This window comes from Agelaius phoeniceus, chromosome 1 (genome assembly GCF_051311805.1).
Source record: "Agelaius phoeniceus isolate bAgePho1 chromosome 1, bAgePho1.hap1, whole genome shotgun sequence".
Lineage (NCBI taxonomy): Eukaryota > Metazoa > Chordata > Aves > Passeriformes > Icteridae > Agelaius > Agelaius phoeniceus.
Window position 1 is genome coordinate 79,911,531 of NC_135265.1, and position 24,662 is coordinate 79,936,192.

Genomic DNA, 24,662 nt, shown 5'->3' on the forward strand with positions numbered 1-24,662 from the left:
TCATAGGCAGTGGCAATTTTGACAGCTACATATCCAGTGGGACACATGCCCTATGGCTGGCTGACAGAGATCAGAGCTGTGTACCCTGCTTTCGACAAGGTGAGTGTCCCTGTTAGTGCTGTCATAAATACCTCTTGTGGTTTTGCATGTGTGGTTCTCCTAGTTCTCTCTGTTTGTTGTTCCACTGATAGGTTTTCTTAAAATCTAGTTAAAATTAATTGGCTTTCGGTGGCTTCAAGCTGTTGTCTGATTTATGATTCTAACCTTAGCTCTGTGTTACAAGGTATTAAGCTGCCTTTTGGATAGATAGGTGCTGTAATTTTAGGGATTAAAAAAAGTCCTCACAATGAGGTAGCTACTCAGGTAATGAAGTGATTTCTCACAAAGTGTCATCACTGAATGAGCAAGCTCACGTCTCCGCTCTGGATTTTGTGCTATCTCCCAAGTGGCTTTGGGTTCATTTGCTTATGTTAATATTTAGCAAAGGGTGTTTCACAGACTGACACTAACAGAGATAACAGACATTCTTTTAGTAGTACTGACTTAAATGACCAAGGCTATGAAGATTTTTGTTTGCAAATCATGTAATTATGTAAGAATGCAAGGACTGCTCCTGGAACTGGGCACAGAGCAGAAATTAATTTTGTTTAGTCTCTTTTTTTGCTCTGATTTATGACAGGTACTCTCTAGTCCCCTTATATTATGCAAAGAACAATTCTGTCCTGTGACTCTAGAATTCAAATGCCAGATAATCTACTTCCCTTTATTTACCAATTAGTAACTGAACTTTCTGGTTCCAAATACTCATGAAAAATATGTTTTCTCTGGAATGTATCTAACTGGAGCAAGCCCTGTTTAATATCATCCACCACCATATTTACAAGGAGAATTTAAAACCAACACGAAATCAAATCAATCACAACCTCCTAACCTGCCTGTGTACAACTAAATTGACCTGTCAGATAAAATACCACAGGTAGGTTTTCTCAGAGGTGCTGCTCAAAAGGAACTGCAGATGCAAACCCAGTGAACTGCAAGATAAAAATAGTTTGGGACAGGAAACTCAGGAGCTGCTAACCTCATTTGATGCAAGCCACAATCAAATGCACTATTGTCAAGCAGTAGTAACAGCAATTAAGACTCCTAAATTCAGGTCTGATTTAGCTGGTTAAAGATACACTGACAACTGCAGAGGTGACAGGATTAGACCAGGATTTGTCCATTCGTTTATTTCAGTTAAATGGCTTCTCACAGGGCTCTTGTGGGACACTGTCAGGAAAAAGATGCTAAGATAAGGCACAGATGGGTACAGTTTATCCAACCGCTGGAAAAGTACTCATGGGAATTTTAGTTCCATGTTTGAAGAGCAATTTGTAATAAAATGTACAAAATTAGGTAGCAGCAGTATAAAGGGTATTTCATCCTGGCAACCATATGTGTAATTGCCTTCGCTGTACTTTTCAGACAATAAATACCAAACCTGAAACACAGAGTGGGTTTTTGAAGATTGCTGTGGGAATTGCTTTTCCCTTGGTCATGCATCACCTTGTGTCACTGTGCCTTCCAAAAGCTTTGTTTCCTTATCATAAGTTTTTCTCAGAAGAGCCCAAATAGAAACACTTTTTTATTTCTGGACCCTGTAAGGTGGTGTCCTTTGTGATTTTCAGAAGCCAAAACAGTGTGTTGCATTCAAACTCCCATTTTCTTTTGTTAGTTATTCAGGAGGCTGGCAATGCTGATGGCCATCAGAAGCACACTGACTGATGGGATTTGAGATGCTCCTCTTCAGGGGTTCTACTGCTAAAGCCAGATTATTGTCTTCACAAGGGAACTCATTATCTCTCTTCACATTTGTGAGATGCAGGGTCCTACTTCAGTCTTTAATGAGACTTTGTGTCGAAAGCAGCCCCATGGTCTAGCAGTTACATTCAGGCTTAGGGTTACTACTGACATTATGGAAGAGAGCAGGCCTATGCTAGTTCTGTGCTCTCTGTGCTGTTTTATATGATGATAATGCCATTGCTGCTAATGGACCCTGCCACCTGGCTCAGTACAACACCAGTTTTGAGATTTGTGAATGCTATTTATGTGATGACTAGATGGGAATTCTTATTGCTCCATAGTGTTTTGTTCTGAGAACTAAATAGTGTGGAAGAGTTATGACCAAAGAGTATGTGGTCAAGAGTTAGGGCAAAGGGCAGAGTATGGCAAGGGCAGGGATAACAGCAGAGAGATACAAACAGATGAGAAAGCTTTTTCTTAACAGCCCTTTTGGATGGCTTGTTTTGGGTGTGCTTTATTTCTCCTTTGTTATTTTAGCCTTGTTAGAAGGTTGAGCCGTGCAGCAAAAAGTTCATTTAAACAGGGGTGAGTGATGTAAGCCAAGCTTATCCTCACATCTGTGAAAACTAACAGCAAAGCAAAGTATTTCTTCAGAAACACAATTAATAGTAGTAGATGCATGAAAAAATGTTTACAGGGTGTTTTCATAACCTGTTCCCAAAAAGGTTAGATGGAGTGACTTCCTGCTTTAGGGCCTGGTTGCCTACATCTTCAAGCAAACTTCCAAGCAGGTATTTAGACAGAAACATGGGGCTATCTAGGTGCAGTTGCTGCACTGATCAGAACAAAAGCCTTAAATTGCAAAATTCCATCAAGCACCTGAATGTGTGTGAAATAATGTACTGTTTACAGTGCTCCACTCCCCAAATGTGTCTGCAATAGTTCTATTTCTCTTACAAGTGACTCCAGTAGAGAAGGCTGACTCTGTGACAGGTACTGCTGCTCTACCCCAGTTACATCTAGGGTGTATAAATGTACATCTCATGGTACAGGTTTTATCAGCAGGTGCACAAACTTGTGTCTCAAACAGTCCCAGGGTAAATGCAATATATGACCTAACAGCCTCTTTCTTAAGGGCTCCTAATGGTAACCTGCTTTGATATCCCATCCTCTCCTTTCACAGACCATTTAGTTTGGTTTTATGCCTTCCCCAAGGGCAATTTTAAATCTTCAGCTTCATTTGCTATATTAGACATTTGGAAGAAGGCTTTTGTTGTTTTAAATAAAACTTTGCTGCCATGTGAGTACAGAGCCCATGTTCAAGGTGGAACATCTAATAGTCCTAATTATGTTCTGTTCATTAAACTGCATTAATGGAGCCAGCTGTTCCAGAAGCTTTGTTTATATTACCTGCTTGTCTAATTGGATCAGTAAGGATGCTTGCATTCTTGATTTGGTACCAATTTGTGGTAAAAGGGAATCAAATCCAGTTTTTCCTGTGAAAACATGCTACAAACATTAAAATAAGGTTTTAAAAAAATCATGTGGTGTTTTCTTAGAAAGAGCTACCAACCTTTTTCAAAGCTGAATTTGTTAAATAGGACTTATTATTTGGAAGAGTAGGGAGATTACTCAGCCCTCAGTGACCATAGCAGCAGTTGCTGTCAGTTTAAGCAGAAAATGTTCTGTAGTGGTACCAAGTGCTCAGAAAGCTCTAGGTTATAAAGCAAACAAGCCAAGTCAGACACGGACAGGCACAGACAGTCAGGTCCAGCACATGACCCTGGTGCCAGCAGCTCCTGGTAGTCTGGAGCCAGGCTAATGTTCTCTATCTCTCTCTCTCTCTCTCTCTTGCCCTAGAATAACCCCAGCAATAAACTGGTGAACACCAACAGCACCGTCACAGCCACACATATCAAGAAGTTCACTTTTGTCTGCATGGCGTTGTCCTTAACGGTAAGAAACCTTTGTTCAGCTCAGTGGTTTTCGTCTCAACCAGAAAATTGTCTCCTCTACCAAATGCTAAAGGCACTAGCAGTTTAAGAAAGGTGAGTTGTCTTGTCTTGGGAAGCTGTGTTGCTTTTATCTGGAGAAGGGAGTGTGATCATAGTATTGGAGTAACAAGAAAATCAGCTGTCATTAGCTCAGGCTAGATATCAAAAAGGTTGGAGGTACTCCACTTTATTTTCACTACTTTTCATTTCAAATCAGCCCCCTGTGCAAAAAGATATCAGAGACCTGCTTTTCTTTTAGTCTCTTTTTGTTTCTTTTTTAAAATGAACAAAATTTCATGTAACCAGTGTGTCAGGAAGACAAAAGAATGCATTTGTGTCACATGCAGTGGGATGGCAGCCCGTCCCTGAGCATTTTTCATGTACTGTGAGTGGTGAGAAAGGCAGCATGGATTGACCCTGCAGCAGCTGCTCCCTGCTGCCTCTCCTGGCACTGGGTTTTCATGTGGGGGTACTTTGATGCACATTTGTTCTGTTCGCTCTCAAAATTAACTAAAAAGGGAAATCTCAGAGATGGTACTGACACTGACTAAAGGAACTAAATCTGTGTCTTTTCATGGGGATGATTTTCAGGGAGAAATTTTGCTGAGCCTGCCATGTTTCAAAATGATCAATTTGCACATATAAATACTGTGCATTTTCCCCAAGAACACTGTTTCTGCAGTCTTCTTAGCAACATACAGGCAGTTGTGGAAGAAAACTGCAGCTGGTGGGAATCATAGCAAATAATGGAGCAGATGACCAGGGTAAATCCAATGTCTGTTTCTATAAAGGATGGATTTATATTAGTGCTTAGGGCCAGGACATGGTCTCAACCCAGTACCTGCACTAGAAGGACAAAAAAAAAGGAGAACCTAGAAAATAAGTTTTTCATAGAAGTCCTTCATTAGGCTAGAAAAGGCTTGGGAAATCTGGCAATTGTTTTTACAAATAACTTGTATTTCCTAGAGCAAGAAACAGACATATGCCTCCACTGAATTGGCCATTGTCTGGAGACTTTCCATGAGACCCTGGCTCTCGTTATCTACCATCAGATGCCTTGAGGTTTTCTTTTGTGTCCTGTTCCAGACCAAAGTTATGTTCTCTAGAGTTGGAGCCTCCCTCAAAGTCTGTGTGTTGTTACAGATCCACAAAGGGGAAAGCTTTCCTTGTTCTAAATTGTTCTGAGAATACTATTTCAATCTCAAGAGTTTTCTCTGAACTGACTGTATTATTAATCCCCCATGATATTTATCAGGTTACATAGATTACAAGCTTTTCACATTACCATCACTATCCTCTTCAGAGTAATTTTTAATCACCTCAATTAGCTTTTGTTTTGTGACTTCCTGGGATTTTGTATCCAAAAGTTCTCGTTTTACTTTCAAGGGCAGTTCTTTCATGAGATCATCATGAGAGATCTGCCCGCAATGAAATTCCAGAAACACTTTTGAGGTCCATAGCTTTTCCTGTCCCATTTCTATTTTTGCCAGCTAGTGACAGATTCTTAGGATTGCTTGTCAACAGACAGAGCAGAAAAATAGACACGAGCTCTAAAGATTAGGTTGTATTCAAAGGCATGAGCCTGCAAATGCTTCAGCACACAAACTCAGCAGATGTTGGGATGACTTGTGTTAATGTGGGATACAGGCTCTAAGGAAGTAGACTTCAAATTTGCCTCTGTTGTGGCCAGGTGAGCTCCTATGGCCATTGGTGATAGCTGTGTTTTTATCCAGGGACTCTACTTCAACAAATGGCAGTCAGAGTAGTGGCATCACCATTGGTACCATCTTGTTCTTTCAGGTCAGAGGGAAGGGCTCCCAGGCTGATAAGGCAAAACAAATCCAGTACTTTAACATGTAATGTAAAGGCATTTTCCAGTGGATGATCTGTAGAAGGATTCCAGAAGATGTAAAGATAAAGGAAGTCCATTAACCACTTGAAAAAAGAACAGTGAAGCTTTAAGTACAAGCAATGTAAAACCTTGGGAAGCTTTCAATCATCAAAGACGTGCTATTCCAATAGAACTGGGAGGAAAATGTCCTACCTCCTTCCACAGATGAGTCATGCCTGCACAAGAAGTACTGCAATCCTACTAATGCAACAGAAGCACCTTGTCACTGTTGTTGGTAGTGACAGTATTAGGTCAGAGTAGAAAAAAAAGGCATAGTTTGTTAAGAAACATAACTTCATGGGTTGTTTAAATCCTCATGGGATCTGAAAGGCTACACCTGAGCCTTTCCAGGCTAACTTTGCAACATGCACATGTGCTCTGTCAAGGATGATCATAAGTACTGTCTCATGGCTTTGAAGCTGCTATTAATGCTAGGGTATTAAAGCTGCTTCTTCAAAAAATGGGAATTAGTTATATTGCTCAGTGAAAAATGTGTAGACAAGCTGTTTTATTTAAAGGCTTTAAGTAAAAGACATTAAACTCCTGATAGGTAAGACAGCTGCTGTGATTAGTCACATTGATGTGGTTTTTGTTGTAAGTGGGGATTCCTTCCAAAGCCATGTTTTGTGACTGTGCAACTGAATGTGAAATTTGTGTAGCAGAGGGAAGGGACTCAGCTGTAGAATTTTTTCCATACAAATAAAGGACCATTCTGATTTTAAAAAGTAAGTCATGCTTGGTAATTTGCATGCAGTTTAAAGGGTGTCCATAATGCTGTTAGCCATTATCTGTTCCTTCCCTGCCATTAGGCACTTCGGGAAAAATGCTTCTTTCCATATATAAGCAGAGATACTGCTCCAAATGCCAATGCTGCTGCCATTGCAGATCCGGCTGTTGAAGAACTAAACATTTTGCTTCAGTGCTGTTTAGATGGCTCTGCAGATCTGCCCTGAGGTTGCTGCACAGTTGTAAGCTAAGGGAAGACACAGACTCAAGAGAGAAGTGGTACATCTGTAGCCCATATTCCTTTGGTTGTGGGTTGTCACCCTCAGTACACTGCAGAAGTGCCAAAATAATTTGTCTGGGTACTAATCTACTGCATTTCTCCACTGCAGCAAAGGTTTGCTCTGTCAGGGGAGAGCACTCCCTCACATATGAGCTGTGCATAGAGGGGCAGGCTCTGTGAGGAACAAGCTTCTCAAAGGAACCTTGCCATACACAGGGGAGTAATAGCAAACAGGCTGTGCGTTAGCAAAATTCTATTTCTTAGAATTCTAAGAAATTCTATTTCTTAGAATACTGGTGGTGTCTCTGAGCTTGAACACCAGAGTGCAAAATTCAGGGATTTTTCCAAGGCAGCCTGTGATGGGGCACAGATACTGCCAAATTACCTTTCTCTGTCTTTTTCTCTTTTCTTTCTTTTTTTTTTTCCCAATTTTCTCCCCATTTCCCAGCTGAGCTCTTTTTAAGCCTTCTGTGATGACACAGAAGTTGCAGTCAGTTAAAATCCTTTTCCCTGGCTAATGTTAGCTGCTGGCAGCCACGTGATTAGTGTTTGGTCATCTGCCTCTGAACTGCAAGGCTTTGCAGGCTGATTTAACATCAGTCATCAGTGCTGCTGTACAAAAGTAAGAGAGGCCTCCTTTGAGAGGGCTCAGGCTGCTTTCCTGCAGCTGCTGCAGCCTCATCTGTGTGGCCGCAGCCGTGCCCTCACCCACGTCTGCATGTGAGGCCGTGTGCCCTGAGCTGAGAGGCAGCCATCGATTGTGCACACTGGGAAATGGGACAGTCAGCTCTCCCAGGGGACTGGCAGCAGTAGCATTCACATCTCAGAATCATGCTGGAAGGCAGGTCATGTCTTAGTTAACACGAGGTCTGAGCACCCTCATTTAGTAGCTGCCGCTGGGGTAAAAGCATGGCCAGCACCAGCTCAGCGTGGCTGGCAGCAGGTCACTGCATGGGGAACACACAGGGTGCTGCTGAGAGAAGCAGCTTCTCAGAGAGCACTGTGGAAGCTCCCCAGCCCACCAGCACTGAAAGTGACCCTGAATAGTCTGCACTTACTTGTTCATTTACAGCAGGGAAGGAGCAATCAGTTCTTACAGCAGTAGTTCGAGAACCGTGCAATTTGGTTCAGCTTTGTCTCCCAGCAGCCTCAGCTGGGACAGGCCACAGTGGTTTTTGGGATACAGTTCCAAACACCAGCTCCTGTTGCTGCATGGTTCACATCAGCTGAAGTGTTAGCAAGACACGTGGCCAGTTATCTTCATATTCTCTAGTGTTCTGTGGATTGCAACAGGTTTTCCCTTCCCAATAGGACAGGCTCAAGGTGCCAGGGTGACACACTGTGTACACCACACCATGTTCATCCATCTGTCACCAAGCTCATGTACAGCAGGAGAGCTGCACAGTACCTCTAAGTTTTAATATGTGTTCTATTAGAAACAGTTTGAAGCTCTTTCCAGCTATTTAAAAGGAATTCCAATCCTGCTTTGCTTTTTTTTTTAATGAACATATGGTTATGAACAATTGGGGAAGGTAGCAGTTTTCATGGATAAACAGACTGATTAAGGGGAGAAGCTAATTGTATAGAATACTGTTTTATATTTAATTTAAACACTGCTTAAGAAACAAAATCCATGGTTTTCTGATGTTCAGTTTTGCCCTGTGATTTTTCATTCCTTTCTATTCCAAAAGAATAAAGATAAAAGAGAGTGGGGAGAAAGTGTTCACATTTACACTCATATGTGTGTGATTTATGCAAGATTTATAAATTTCATATTTACTTGTTACAAACATACTAATGAAAACTTTAAATCTCTTTAAAAAATACATAAAAAGAACCATCACCATGAAGTTTCAATGAAATTGAAGGTTCAGGCACTTAAGCTGAACAGATCAATGTGCATTGTGTTGCAGTAATCAAATTCAAATTCCAGATCACCTGCATTAGATTTAAATCTCAGCGAAAGTTTAAATGCAATGGACGTAGGAGCAGACAGCTGGTCAGTTTACTGGCTTATATGCTTAACCCTGAGAGCTGAGTGTGTGTGTGTGTGTCAATAATACATGTTAATATGTCAGCTACTTTACAGTCAGGGTTGGTTTATTGACTCCTCAATTATGTTGCTCATAACTGAGGAGTCTAATGATAACTTTAAAATGTTTCTAATACTAGTAAAATTATTTTCTATTTTACTTGTTAGGTAATCTCTTAGATTCTATAAATAAAAATAAAAAGCTTTTTTTTTTTTTTTTTTTGTAAATAGAGTGCAGTATTTAGATTCAAAACTTGTTCTTTTGACGGAGGATTAAAAAGTACTGATTTCTAAGGACTCCTGCTGATGAGCAGCTCTAGTTTGAGGAGTTACTACTGGCAAGTGTTGTTTCTTTCATTTGCTGGTAGTTCTCAGTCCCTTAGGAAGAGAAGCACACAGACATTTTGTCAGCTGCCCAGTGATTATAACTTGCAGCACAGCAGCATAAGCTACCATCACTTGGCACTTATATTCATCTCATAGATTATTGTATAATGTATGTACCTGATAAGCATGTCATCATACTCAGTACCATTCTAAGTGAGGGGTTTTATATCTTATTATATCATAACCATCAGAAGGTTTAAGCTGCAGCATTTAACCTGTTTGCTTGCGTATCTTTTATTTCCCCCCAACCACGGGCAAAAAAGAGGGACAGATGCTGGGAACCATGGACTTGAAAGATTCAATAGAGGGACCCCATCTCCATCTGAAAACAGCAGGGTGAGGTCCAGAGTCACAGGGTTTCTCTTGCTGGATCCCTGTGATGGGATCAGTTTCAGCCTGAAGAGGGGAGGAGGAAAGTCTTTGTTCTGTTTGACAAGAGTTTACTGCAAGCCATCCCATAATTTTCCTAATTCTCAGTCATCATCTGCTTGGTTATGTTCTGATTTTAATCATCAAGCACCTAGGAGATAAGAAAACCCTGATCAAGAACCAGGAAGCCAGTGTAACAGGGAAAATTCCCTATATGAAAAAATGAGAAACACAGAAGACAAGACTCAGTAGTTGCTGCTTCTGCTTAATTCTGTTAGAGCAAGAGTCAAACACTGTGGAAGAGTAGCAGCTGTGTTTCATCCAGGCTGGAAAACCTTGTCTGATTAAAAGACAACTTGAGATGCCTGAGCTTTTGCTCTCTGCTTTGGATTTGGTTCTGCCAGACTAGGAGCTGCCAAGTAGGTATTGACTGCTGACTCTTCTGTCCAGTTTATCAGCAAGGCTCCCCCAGCCAGTGAAATGTAGCACTGGCAGATAATACTGGAGTCAGAATGAATAAAGGGAGAATATTCATACCAACTCAGTGTATTATTGCAACAGCATTGCCTTATTGATTTATTCCCTGATGCTGTGAAAGCACTCCATACTCAATAGTTGTTCAATTTCCAGTTGAAGTCAGCAAATCATATGTCCCAGCCTTAAGTCTGGCAGCTGATTTTTCCCATGAGGGACACCAAAGACCGTACAGTTTTCATAGACCCATTTGCTCTCAAATATTCAGTCTGTAGTGTAATAAATATGCCATTTCATATCCCTTTCTGCACTTACAAATAAGTTCATTTTCCACTTGATAAACTATCCTGTTGCATGCATTAGAGTGATGTAGTTGATGGTTTCAACTATGCTGTCTGCTAAATAATGAGACATAAAGCAACTCTTGACAGAAGTAAAGGAGAAAAGTTAAAGAATTCATTGCATCTCTGCAGCAAGCCTGACTGCTGGCCTAGTAGGTACCCTTAGTTTGCACTCAGGATAACATGATTTAGGCTTGCATGTTAAAAAATGCCAAGGAACATGTTCCCATTTCACTGAAATCTTTTGAAGGTAGAAGAGGAATATCCATAGCATGAAATAACTGCATGGCAGATCCCTGCAGTGCACAGCTCCCACTGGGTCCCAGGAGGAGAGGAGGTCCAATGGCATTTAGCCACCCTGAATGCACTTCCACCCAGGAGTCCCATGGCATTTGGCCACCCTGAATGCACTTCCTGAGCTGCAGTTGCTAGAGGAGTATCATGCTCTCTGCTTTCTTTCCAGCTTTGGAGATGAAATACCTGGACGGCCAAGAGACAGAAAATTGCATTCAGGGCCTGACCTGAGATTAATTTTTAGATGTCTTAGGCAGCTTCACTGTAGCCAGGGGGTATGCAAAGGAGTGTTTTAAAATAGAGTTTGCCACAAGCAGTACATGTGAACATGTTTTCACAAAAAAGTGGATAGTTTTTCTCCTTTCCGAAAGAAAATAAGGTCAGTTAGCATTACTACTATTAGACTGTCAGGTAGCAAGAAAATGAAGAAATACTTGAATTTATCCCCTCACCTTCATGCATTTGAGCAAACAGGGGAGAAGGGTTGTGTATGCTCATTTGATTAAGTTTAGTAAGGCTCATTAATCAAATGAGCACACACAACCTTTGCTCCTAGAGACGAGCAAAGTGATTTGCAATTCTGACCTGTGCAAGAAACTGTTGGGGCTTTTACTCCATTATTCCTCTTACGTTCTCACAAGCCCTTTAGCCAAGTACCTGCTGCCTCATCCCATGCTTCCAAGTGATTCATGCTGAAAAAGGAAGCAAGAAAAAAAAAAAAAAACAAAAAAAAACTGTTTCCTTGTGACTGATGCCATGTATTTCCTTCAGTGTATTGAGAGGATTGCTACCAGAAAAAATCACCCAGTAATTGCAACTTGGATAGCTCTGGTAGCTATAAACATTCCAGGCTGCTAATACTTGTTCTTAGTTCACAAGCTGAAATCTTGAACAAACTGGGGATTTCTGAGATCCTTAATTTAGCCCTTCTTCTCTGTGCTTTACATCTCACCTGCATGCAATGCTAAAACCTCCTCACTTCCCCATCTCAACTCTTATGGAAATGACAGATAGCAGGCGTTCTGAAGATGGCCCACAAGGACCAAAATCTGAATTCAAAAAAGGGGCAGTACTGGAGAAGTGTGTGGTGAAATATGAACATATTTAATACTAAAGAGAGAGCTAAATAGGAAGTCTTTGTGCATTGATGGTGCAGAAGACCAGCTAACAAGTAGATACAAAAGGAACTGAAATTCACAAAGCCTCATTTTTTCACAAATTTTTGACTCATGACCTAGGGAATAGCATCATGGTCTGAAGATGACAAGCCATACGTTTAAGTTGCTCACATTTCAGATACTGAACATCTTCCCTGCAAATGGGGAATGCATTTGTGATGTCCAGTTAGGAACCTCCTTGATCTGTTCTGTCTTGAGGATTTGGCGGCTGTAAGCATTTCTGCCTTACCAGAAGAAACAGCTGTGCACACCATGAAAAAAAGGATCACGATGATTTCTTTCATGTGAACAAGGAAATCTGTGGATTTATCAGTTTTCATGTGCTCAAACTAAAACATTTTCATGTGCACAAACTAAGTTACTTTGTAGAAATCACAGATTTCAATTCTGGAGCAGAAAGTTTCTGATGGCAATAATGCTTTTCAGTTTTTGAAATGCTTGTGTTTTGACAAAGCACAAATGTTTTTGGCACTATGTTTTGTGGTGTTGTAGTTCCAGAAGGTCAGTTACCAACCACTGCACTAGAATTTATAAATGGAAGGTTATGTTAGGGCCAAATTTCTTAAAGTGGCTTGTGTTACTGCATTAACTAGGGTGAGCCTTTGCTGTCTTTTAAGGTTGACCAAGGTTATATGATTGTGGGGGGGGGGAGGGTTTTTTTTAGGAATTCTGACTGCAGAATTTTAGAGTTTTAGCTATAATTGATTTTTTGTCGATGCATCCCACAATGTCAAATTGCAGATTAATACTGACAATCCTCATTCCCCTTCTACATAGTTTACAGCAGTCAAATTTGATATTATATTGTCCAGTTCATCCAGGTTGAAGCAGTGTCTAAGAACCTGTCTAAGGTTATGCATTACATGCATTACAGCTCTCCTGAACTGGAATTTTTCCTGAATATCTCCTTTTCTGCTTGTGAGAATAAGCAATTACCCCTGAAGATCTCAGAGTAGCTACTGCAGTGTATCTCCATTCCTGGTATTTGTTGCTTACTTTCAGGAATACCTTTTTATAACACAGAAGAGCTTAGTCATGGCTAGCAACTCTTTAAGGAACAGTACAAACTGTCTTTTTCTCAGAACTGAAGTCCTGTATAGCTTAATTTAGTCTTCTCTGTAGTTCTTCCTCCTGAGTTTAAAGATAATTGGAAGAAAATGAGACTAGCTGAGCTGGTGAGAGTGCTAACAATGCCAAGGTTGTGGGATCAATCCCTGTGTGGGTCATTCACTTCAGTGCTGGACTCCATGATCCTTGTGGGCCCCTGCCAACTAAGAATATTGTGTTATTCTATGAAATGTATTTAGGAACTATATTTTGCTGCCACCATATCTACCTGTGACATTCTGTGTCAGAAGTTGAAGCCATTGCAGAGGCCACTGGATTTGTGTTGATTTTTTCTTATCTTTTGTTGGCTGTCTTTGTTTTGCTTCTCTGCATTGCTTATCAAAGGTTACAACCTGGCTTTACTAAAGTCATAGCAAATTTGGACTGAGAGACAGTAAAATCCACAGGAATAAATGTCACAACAAGAATCTGGTCATTCTCAGCGGACACAACCCCAGCTGCTGACCACACCAGTATTTGAAATTCCCTAGGTGACAGAGTTCAGTGTCCTTATCTCTTGTGAGTATACAAAGAAAGAGCATGAAAAACACAGACAACTCTCTAAACTTCCCCAACTCTCTCAAATCTTACTTCACCAATGGTCTCATTATAGCCTTATTGTATTAAAAAGATCTCACAAGTCTTATCAAGAATATCCATACTTTTGAAAAGCAGCATTAACTTTTAAGACTTAATGTGTTTTATTTTGACTTTACTGTTGTAGACCACACTGTTGTAGACCAAGGTCAAGGACAGCTTTTAGAGTGATAAAAACTCATCTACTCATCCAGTGGAGCAATTTGTTTTGACTTCTCTGATTTTCCCCATCCCTTAACTCCAAGACTGTTTTTTTAATCTTCAGGCTGCTGGCACAAAAAAATAACAATTGGAAAATGGCATATTGGCAAAGAATAACATTTGGAAAAAGGCATATTGGCAGATAGTTGCTCAAGAAGCTTTTCACCTTTTCAAGGTCAGGTTTAGTTCCCATTTCAGTAAAAATTGTTTCAGACACGAATGGAAGCATTCCTGCCTGCACAGGAAGATGCTGAACCATCAGAGGCAGACTTTATGAAATCCTCCCAAGGGCCTTGTCCTATCCATGGTACTGCATTGAGCCTTTGTCCTAGAACAAAGGTTTCTTGTTTGCTCCAGTGAGGTGGAGATTAATGTCTCCTTCATGATTGTTCAGGTTTCACACAAAGGGTCTGTTTTGCAGGAGTGGCTGGAGCAGGCAGAAAAGGAAGTATCAAAAATTGTGCCTGCAGCAATGTTTCTGCTCAGACTCCATGTTCACAGTAGGAAGAGCAGCAAGGGGTGCAGAAAACTTGGGACAGAAGAAGGTTACTACGATGGGAGATGGACAGTTATCAAAAGGAGACCAGAAATCTGACATCTTTGGTTTATTGAGGCTTTTTAGAAGTGAAGTAAAATATTCTTCTTTCTGTAAAAAAATTAGGCAGCATAATTCATTGGGAAGATATAATGACTACCATAAACAATTTAGTGACCCAACCCAGCCTGGAAAATACCACCTAAGTACTTTCAGCAGCAGCTGGGGAGAAAGCAGATGTGGCATTGTGTTAATGCTATCAGAGCATCAGTGAATTGTGCAGCTGCTGGCCATGCCTTTATTTCTAAAGAATGTAATGCTCTGTCACTCTGGAAAGCGGGGGGAGGTGGGGGGAGATTTAGATATGTATAAACCAATTATTTCGGGAGGAGATATAAAGTTAGGGGATGTTCCCACAACAGGCTCTGGTTCCCCTGCCACTTGACAAATTTTATGAAGGCTGATTGCAGCTTTACACCCCCTGCACAGAACACAAAGTGCACAGAAATCTATACTGACTTGCATGTGCCTGAGGGATCATCATTGTCAGAGAATGTCCTTTGATTCAAGTCATTATCATAAATCAGTTTCAGATGTGACTGCAGTCGGACATTTTTACTGCTCACAGATCCAGGGCTTTTTGTTTCATGGGACCCCACAATTTTTCACGTTGGGAAGGCCTCAGGTCCAGCCTTTGTGCAGAGCAGTGTCTGCTCTGAAGTCAGAACAAGTTCTCTGGGGCTTTGGACAGTCTGTTCCTGAAAACTTTACATTTCCCACACAAGGACCCAATTTCTGACATCTGAGTTACATGGCCCATGAACACACATCATAATGTGTCTCAACAGAGCATCAGACTGCAGCAGCCTTGGCCCTGAGATTTGCTCTGTTGGTCAGAGCATGCTGCTGATAACACTAAGGTTGTTAAATAATGATAAATCCCTGTGTGGGCCATTCACTGAAGAGTTGGACTTGATAATCCTTGTGGGTCCCTTACAGCTCAGAATATTCTGTGGTCCGTGACTTAACGCCTCAGAGACTCCAACAATTTGGGATGATGAATTTAGGTTGTTTGCTGTGTATCAAAATTTCCTCAAAACTGCAGGTGTGTCTCTGCAAAGACTGCTGTCTGACAGGAAATACAGCAAAGATAGCACGAGTCTGCAGGCTCACTCTGGCAAGGAGTGAGCAAGCTTCTGTAGCCAGGCAGTGATGCTGGCCTCTGGTGTTGTGTGAAACCCAGTAATTCCTCCACAGATTCCAAAGAACTTTATGATTGTTTATAGAACTGTGCTTCAAAAAAAGAAAACAGCTACCAACCAAACTGAAACAAAAAACCTTAAGTCTTTAAAGACAGCAAGATTTTTACTTGATTATTTTCATGGTAAATTAGATACAATTTCCCATCAAGAGGCCATCATGCCTTTATGCTAAAACCTAGACTTCATGATTTCTTGGCTCACAATAAAACACAAAAGCTCTTCATTCTGTAAATCAATGAGCAGCTGCATAGCCTTCCTTCATAAGAACCCTGTTGAATTCCACCTGTATTTTTCAACTACCTGAGAGGTGCATGGTTGCTTCAGGAGGTATTAGAACTTTGTATTCTGTGCCACACCTCTGTGCAACACGGAAGCACACCTCAAGGGGAATCTGAAAAGGGGGTAACTATTAACTTTACTGTTGCTTCAGTACTTGTAAGCAGTTAACAGTTACAAACTGTTGTTACTTTTACTCTTCATAAAAATACAGAAGTGCAGTTTCTTTTGACAATAAGATGCTACAGTAAGATTTTGAGTGAAAAGCTCCAGTACTAGGTAGTCATTTAGAGAACTAAATTTTCAATGTCGATGAAGGTATGGATTTGAAATAGCCGTAAAAACACTATTTAGCATTAACGAATTAAACAACTTTTGTCCCAACATCTTACAAAATAGATTATTGAACAGAGAAGTCCAGCATTTGACACAGATGCTAGTTAGAACAAGATATTATCTTGACTTCAAAAATGTATCTGTGAAATCAGCTCATCTTGTGCAATACAAACTCTGAAAGGAGACAGAATTATAGAAGTTCTGTTTATGTCAGAAAGAGGGAGACCATGGAGACATTTGGCAAATCAGGAGATCCAACCACATAAGACTCAGGCTACTTTTTGATTTGTTTATTGCACAGTTCAAAAGGCTAAATCATGTGATTTATATTCCTCCATGTAGTAAAAGTTCTAAACTTAGCTGATACCATCCCAAAGACCCGAGGTGCAATTCAAAGCTGAGATGTGTAATAATTTTCAAAGTAGGTTTCCTCTGCCCTCACTGGGCACCATGTAGCATAAATGGTAATAGGAAATGAACAAGACATGGGTTAAATTAAGCTGCAATCGTCAATACACACATAGAACAATATCTTTAGGGTAAATCACGTGGCTTGGACAGCCATACTTCTGCAAATATATCAGGTTCAACAAATTATATGAAACATCTGCTGAGAGGTTTTTTGCAGGAGAAAAATAGGAACTGGATTTCATCACAGAATAACCTTTACCAGGTTAACCATCTTCCACAATAAAATCTGCTATTCCAGACTCATTCCAGGTTGGCATATGTCTAACCTATTTTTAAAAACATCCATTTTGGATTCCTTAATTTCTTTCTGAGGAACATAGAGCCACACCATGTCTCTGTCATCTGCCAGTGTTTCTTCTTACCGAAGACTGCACGAAGTCTAGAAAAGTTGTACTGTTGTTCATAGCTCACTGGGAACTATTTTTTGCTTTATATTTATCAATGGATGTCTCAAAAAATAGGCAGTTTTCTACAAGTGCCAAAAAAAAATCAGTCTGGCACCCTGCAGATTGCTATACACGACAATAGCCTTTGTTAGCATAATGTATTATAATGCATTATGTAGTGGGTCTCTGAGGTTTAGTAATCCCTGTCAGCAACCAGAATAAATGGAAATAGCTTCCAGGAGATGCAAGGCCTATGAAAAGACTGTTATTTTTCAAGAACTAGAAGCATTCAGACTCACACATGCAGCCTTTGAAACAAAACCTCATGAACAATCTTTCATCACAATCATTTGTGAAAGTCAACTGCTATAATTGTACTTAAGAGAATAAAGAGAAGTTGAACTGAACACTAGCAGTTCTGTACTTTCCCTATTGGAGAAAAAAGATTTGGTGCATTCTCTTAGGCTTGGTGGCAGCAGAAGTTTCTAATTTTGACTTTTGAATATGCTTAGACATGCAATTTGTTAGCTGAAGATAGCCAGGTTCCACATAAAAACAGGCATAACTCTTTGAAGCGGGTGTCTAAGCCACAAGTGAGAGCATTTTCTACTTCAATGCACAACTGTATTGAAAAAAAATCACTAATATTAGATAACAGAGCATAAAACCTGCATGGGATGAAGGTGCACCAGGATTACTGAATTCCTGAAGCCATAACTCCCATGCAGACTGGGAAGGGGATCTCTTACACTGCACTTGCCCTGCTTTTTATGCCCTTCCCCTCGGCATCTCCCAGTGACCTTTAGCAGGGAGATGATAGTACTAATCTAGCTGGAGCTTTGATGTGAGCTAGTACAGCTGCACTAGTTCCCTTATGGTGCTGTGAGTTGTTGACATATTTAGTAAAGTTTTTTCAAATCTTACTAGTGTAGAACAAAGGGCATTGTTATTTTGAGGGCAAAATAACAAAACTCAAAACCCTTCAGATCAATTGAAATTACTAAAACATCTTCAGAAATGCTTAGGTAACTGTTGTTGATACTATAATTGATAATACATAACTGTCTTTATGCAGAACTGCTTATTCTCTGTAGCATTCCACTCTGCTGTTTACACCTTTGCTTCTTCCTGCATTTTTAAAGCACTCATCACTGGTCAGTTGAAGTTCCAGTTAAATAATCACAGTCTTTAACAAAACTATCCTTTAATTTCATGCTGCACTCATAGCATAAGGCATCAGAAAATCAAATAAGCTCTGTTGCTAGAATTCTACAAGAAAAGTCCTTACTCTCAAAACCCTGAAATGCTTTGGCCTCAGCAGAGTTGCCAGGTACCGCACTCAAAAGCCAACTGCAACTGCAGCCTGAAGCTGCAGTGCCACTCTGCATGCACATTGCTTGCCTCTGCAGAAGCTTTCGCTGTTTAGTCTTCATCTCTTGATTAGATTAAATGAAGGTATAGCTGTAACCCTAACCAAGCCATTTATTCTATATTTAACCTTGTAGACGTGCATAGAAATGCAAGTAGGGGGGAGAAAGCAGGGTTAAATTAGGAGAAAGATAGGAAACATCCTATTGGTAAATCTACTTCCTAAAATCTTTCCTGATCTGTGTCACAGAAGTTAGCACTGTGTATTCCAGTAGAGCCAATCTCTAATTGTCTGTGCCACGTTTTCCTGGACTACTGTTACCATCTTCTCCAGTCTTCTGTCAGGCATCACCTTTTACTGAGATAATGGCAAACATCCTAAAGACAATTCAGAATCACAAAAAAGCTGACTTCATCCTATTTTCAGAACATGCCATCTGTAACAAAATTAGCAACTGAAATACCTTCCTGCTTTGCATGTTTAGTGTTATTCTTTGCCTGAAGTGGAGCCTGGGTTTTTTCCACTACATTTTGTCTTTGAAACAGCAAAGTTGCAAGCACTCTAGGATTTGAATTGCAGAGGGCTTGAATGATGCAAAGCATTAATTTATTTTCCTGATGCTTTGTTCCCTCTGGGCATTGAGAATATCATCCCATAAGATGATAGAGAGGGCTCTCTTAGCAAAATGAAATTAGTTATCAGTACTGCAACCAAAAAGATGGAAGCATGCTGAGGCAAAAATAGAAGGTCCTTCTGCTGCCATGCCTCACCTCCTCAAACTGCTTATTCTTGAGCTTAGCAATATTTACCCACCAGCTGCTGTGTAAGTGCTCTTTGAAGCCATTTACCAGCACAACTCTCTGGTGATCAGGGTGGGGAAGACTGCAGTTTGCAACAGCTGAGGGGGAATGACCACACACCACCTGGGTGTGAGTCATTCTTTCTGACTGGCAAACTGACCTTACTCTGGTGGGAGCCAGGTGGAGATTGACACTCTTCCTATTAGGGCCAGAAGGAAACCTTGAGAGAGCAGAATTGAGTACAGTACCTTTGGTCACTCATTTGCTTGCCTCTCTAACCATATTCAACACTTTCAAGTGGCTGTTGAAGAGGGAAAGACTGCTCTGTTTGCCTTTTGCTGGCAGTGGGCAGGCACTGCTGTTAGCATACATGCATGGAATGTGGCAGCAGCAGCAGCAACTCTACTGCTCATTAGGACACTAAATGGCATTGTGCAGTGAAAACAGTGTAAAGGTCCTTGCTTTCACGAGAACAGCAAATTATAAATGAAGAGTGGGCATGTTTGTATCTTATTTTATTTTCTGGGCCTTGAAGAAAGATTTGACAAAATATTCCCTGTATGACTGCTTTACAGGTCATTTGCAGTGAGAGTGCAAGTGACTGCAGTCTGCCTAAGGGTGTCTCCAGCAATAAAAGAATTCATTCTGTCGTTGTACAGTTACTTTCTAATAACTGAATTCTCAACCACACAACCCCCTATGCTCTAGATTGTCCCCTCTGCTTCAGTCATACCCTGTACAAGTAGATTGGCACAAGAAATGCTCAGTTCTTTTGTCTTCTGCTCTTACTTTCCTCCACTTACTGTTCTCTGTAGAGGTGATGGAGATACACTGCAAGACAGCATCAAATTAGTCAAGTAAAACGTGCAATTGTAACAAAAAAAAAAAATAGTAGTTCTTACCCTAAGAAATGGAGAAAAAAACCGAAGATGGACTTTTAGGCAGGAATTTGTAATGTTTTGTTCACCACACAGAGGGTCAGAACATGGGGACCTCCCACAGGCCACTCAGTGAGAAGCCTTGGGAAGCTCCTGCAGTCTGGGTGCTTGGAGGCTAAGCAGGAAGGGCAAATTCTGACACCCTACCAAAGAATGAGAATGAAATCCCAGCTGTCTTAGAGGTGGTAGGACTTCAGAGACTTGTTTGAAAAGTCATCTGAACATGTAGGGGTGTGACTGGATAAAAAGAAAAGAGCTAGCTGCTATGATATTAGGAATAGGCTAAAGTATAGCAGAGTGGTTATAGAGTCTTACAGACTCTATTGTACAGCCAATGTGCATAATTTACAGGGTACACAGATTTGTAACCTGACAAGAGGAGTCAGGTTAAATGCCAGAGCATTTAAGATCCCCAGTTTTGCACCATTCAGTCAGCTTACTTCCTTAATATTCACTTAACAATAAATAACACTATAAGAATAACAAGAATAATCATTACAAGAATATTGTTACAAGAATAACATTAAGAAGTAGTTTTTAAGATCACAAAATCAAATTAAATAACAAAGTAGTTATACCTGAAGGTATGCTTTCTTATCGGGAAAGTCCTGTAAGGACTGTCAGGACTGCTCTTCAGTGAGTGCCTTGAACTGAAGCCAGACCTGCAGCTGCCAACAGCCCCTTCAGCTCAGATGGAAACCTCAGGACTTTCCAAAAAAATTAACCAGCATGTACTACCACAGTACCAATTGCCATGGGTTTTTCATGAAAATCTTCCTTTCCTGTATGGAGTAAACAGCACACTCTTTAATGAAAACAAGAAGACTTAGTGGATTTGTAGCCTGAGAGCACCATATCTGCAGGACTGTGCTGAGCACCTTTGCCTTGCTATCAGACTTACTGCATACCAACAGGACTCTTTCCAGCAGCAAATTTAAACCCCTAGTCTTAGATTCAGGTCAGATCTCTGGGTCTTGGATGACTTCAAATCTTTAGTTACTGAAAAATTTGATAATCTGTTTAGGAGTACAAGTGTTTTAACCAGATCAAGTGCTGTAAAAATCTGGGAGTTTACTGTTTGAATAACAATAGACCATTCAAGTACAACCACTTGCAGAAAGCATAAAAATTCTTTCTCTATGCATCACTCTTAGTATATGAGGAAAATTAAGAGTAGGAATTGCTTCTGAAGTTAAGGTATCTCTCTTATGTACACATGTGTTCGAATGAAAGCTAAATATAAATATATACTATGTATATTTACCATTAGTAGAGTTATCTACTCATAAGTAAACAAATATTTTAGTCCAGGAGGGCCTACCTTTTCACGTGCTTCCCTTCTGAAATATAAAGATTTTTTAATTTTGTTCTTTCTAGCTCTGTTTTGTGATGTTTTGGACACCAAACGTTTCAGAGAAGATTTTAGTTGACATAATTGGAGTAGACTTCGCTTTCGCAGAGCTGTGTGTCGTTCCTTTGCGCATCTTCTCCTTTTTTCCACTTCCAGGTAAAAAAATATAAATAAAATAAAAGTTCTGTAACCTTGGTGGCTCCTTCAGAGCATAAGCATCATATAATAAAAGTTAATACTTCTATCAAAGAGCAAGACAAGCTGGACAACAATAATCAAAATGCTTTAGATTTCTAGCTCTGTAATTAAATGCAACATCTTTTAGTCTTTTCTGCTTATATGACAAGACAGTTTCATAATAAAGGTAAACTACAAATACAATAATAAGTACATGTAGATACCCTTTTTGTGCTTGTTACACCATGTGCCACAGAGGAGCCAGATGGAAATTTTTCCTTGGTAGAACTTCTCTTTAAGGAAGGGGATAGTCTGGGGGTTTTTTAATGAAGAAAACAGAATGGACTGACTAATAAATTGATTTTAAGAGAACAGCTCTTAGGACCAAGTGCTGTCCATAACTGATTTTTTTTTTTTTTCCTTCATTTTCCCAAATCAGTATATTAGGGCAATTTGAACATAAGATCTACTTGCTTACTAGTAGGGTGCAAAGTTACCAGCAGTAAGTTTTGCTTACTGCTGGTTATTTCTGAACAGTGCTCTCTGCATGGCAAAGCTGCATATGAAATTACTGACTTAATTTTTTTACTATTCTTGCTTCTTTTTCTCCCCTGTTTATGAACAGTGACTGTCAGAGCACACTTGACTGGTTGGCTGATGACTCTGAAGAAGACATTTGTGTTGGCACCCAGCTCAGTGCTGCGGATTATCGTCCTCATCACCAGTCTCATCGTGCTGCCTTACTTAGGGTAAATCGTTATTCCTCACAGGACCCCTGGATTTGCTTTCCTCTTCATTCCTCTTCCCTGTCACTTGATAGCTGAATTTGCATAGCTGGGAACATTTTCTCCAAATACTAACCACGATACAAGGCCTAAAGAGTGTCACTATCTGGAAAAGAAACATTTACAAATTTACAAGCATGACTGCTCTAGACAGGCACAATTGTGATGTCCCTTTGGAAAAAATACACAAATGTCAAAGAGGCAAAACGTGTCCCTAAGGGGAATTTATTTCCATGTTATTAAACTCACTGTTAAGAAAGCTAATGGAACAATATCTTCTTTATAAGCTTAATAATCTATTCTACAGCACTCTGTACAAGACTTTAAATTCTCAGTCCATAATTTGATTCAGTGTGCTTCTTTTACTAAACAGTGTAGCCATTAAAAACAAACGAGTCCTTTAAAATACCAGTTATTCTCTTAGGCAGTATATTGTGTCTTTGAAGAAAATATTTCTATCATCAGATTGGTTATATATGCCAGTGAAAATGTAATTATGAATCATGCATTCTCACACAACAATGACTGCTTTCTTTCTATGCCTCCAACAGAGTTCATGGAGCCACTCTCGGAGTAGGATCCCTTCTCGCTGGTTTTGTAGGAGAATCCACCATGGTTGCAATAGCAGCCTGTTACGTCTATAGGAAACAGGTAAGAATTAGTCTCTGTGGCATCTTATGAAAGCAGGTGGTGAATAGAGTGGGTTTTAGTTCAGATTAAGTTACACTTTAGCAACGAAACTCCCCAGAATCCTCACTTTGGTTTGCTTCCCTGTCAAGTCTCAGAAGTGTGCAGCTTGGAAAGTCTTTGGGTTGAAATAAAACCAAAACATGCCCTCCAACTGTTAATGGGCATGCTGGTCTGCAGTCAGAGAGCCTCTTGCTCCTCAAAACACGTGTATCATGGATATCCTATCCTGTCCTTACCACCAGCAGTTTTGTGCTGTATATTTGCTGCTGCAGTACAACTCAGCATCTTTATGTAGGCACAGGAACTACTCATCCAAGCTTACAATATGTGTATCTATATGTATATAGAATCATAGAATCACAGAATCACAGAATGGTTTGGATTGGAAGAAATCTTAAAGTTCCAACAAGTTCCAAGTTCTTTCCCATGGAAGGTGTTATGTAGTGTTACATAGTGTATACATTTACATCTGTAGGTATACACTATGTAGTACATAGATCTCTGTATATACCCTTTTATTTCTTTATAAAACCAGCTCTGCTGAAAATCAAAAATAAGTACAGATGCTTATGTTTTTTTGCTATCCAGAGGAGTGGCTTAAAACAAAACATACTCCTGCAGCAGTTGACAATAAGAGCTTACAAATAATTAAACAGGTGCTTTTTTACATACTTTAAGCACTACAATCCTGCATGTGTGGAGTAGCAGTGAAATATGGATTTTGAAGAAGATTCTACTAAATTAGGTCAAACACAGGGTAAATATTGACTGGGTGTCTGGGTACATTGCAGTACCTGCATGTTCCCTTTCAGTTATGTGTTCAAGGCACCATGTAGGGCACTAGGTCCAGCTCCAAGCAGAACCAGCAAGGTGTGTATGTCATTCTGTAGTACAGGAGGACTCTGTGGATAGAAACAGAAAATATAATCTATGCAGTGACTTTTTTAAAATTAGACTTCTTAGAAAGTGCCAAATGGAAATACCTACCACTTGTATTTAAAACAAAAAACCAAACTACAGAAGATGGAATATCTAAAAGCCTTTATTGGAACAACCTAAAATCACTTTTGATATGTGTTGACAGTGCAGGCCATGGCAAGAGTTCAAGGTGTACAAGGTTCATAAGACAACAGAAGAATCATAATATCTGTCATGATTAATTTATCATGTTTGCCTTGAGGACCAAAGAGTAAAACTTTAAGACACTGAAATGGCTTGTCTTGACCTTTGGTTTCACAACATCCTCGTTGCTAGTTTGTTACCATAGTAGCTCACAGAGTCTTTCTGGCCAGGGACATTGTGCTTCATTTTTCTCAGTGGTGAGTGCAGGTAGTAGGAGTAATAACTGTGCCAGCCTAATTTATTCTTTATTCAGTGTGACAGTGGCAGAGCCAACCAGTAGCTCTATTACACCAGGTTATTCTGACCTGCGGTTGGAGAGCTGCAGATCAAATGTTATGTAGACACCTCTGAAATTTAGGAACTCTGATACACCCATCTCAGCTGAATCAATAATACCTGTGGGAATATTTTGTCAGCTGTACAATTGTTTTCAGTAAAACTAGTCAGCCTGCTGAGAAATGGGTAATAAGGAACAGATGCTTCAACTTGTTTTTTAGGGGCCTGAACTCTT

General features: G+C 40.1%; 1 protein-coding gene across 1 annotated transcript in view; it reads left to right on the forward strand.

Moving 5' to 3' along the window:
* The window catches only part of ANKH (ANKH inorganic pyrophosphate transport regulator), a 107,006-nt gene that overhangs the window by 72,162 nt on the left and 10,182 nt on the right, over positions 1 to 24,662 (forward strand). The window contains exons 7-11 of the mRNA XM_054639709.2: positions 7 to 99; positions 3,643 to 3,738; positions 21,404 to 21,533; positions 22,180 to 22,303; positions 22,891 to 22,990. Of these exons, the coding sequence (XP_054495684.1) occupies positions 7 to 99; positions 3,643 to 3,738; positions 21,404 to 21,533; positions 22,180 to 22,303; positions 22,891 to 22,990 (543 nt within the window). The remainder of the gene's footprint in view (positions 1 to 6; positions 100 to 3,642; positions 3,739 to 21,403; positions 21,534 to 22,179; positions 22,304 to 22,890; positions 22,991 to 24,662) is intronic.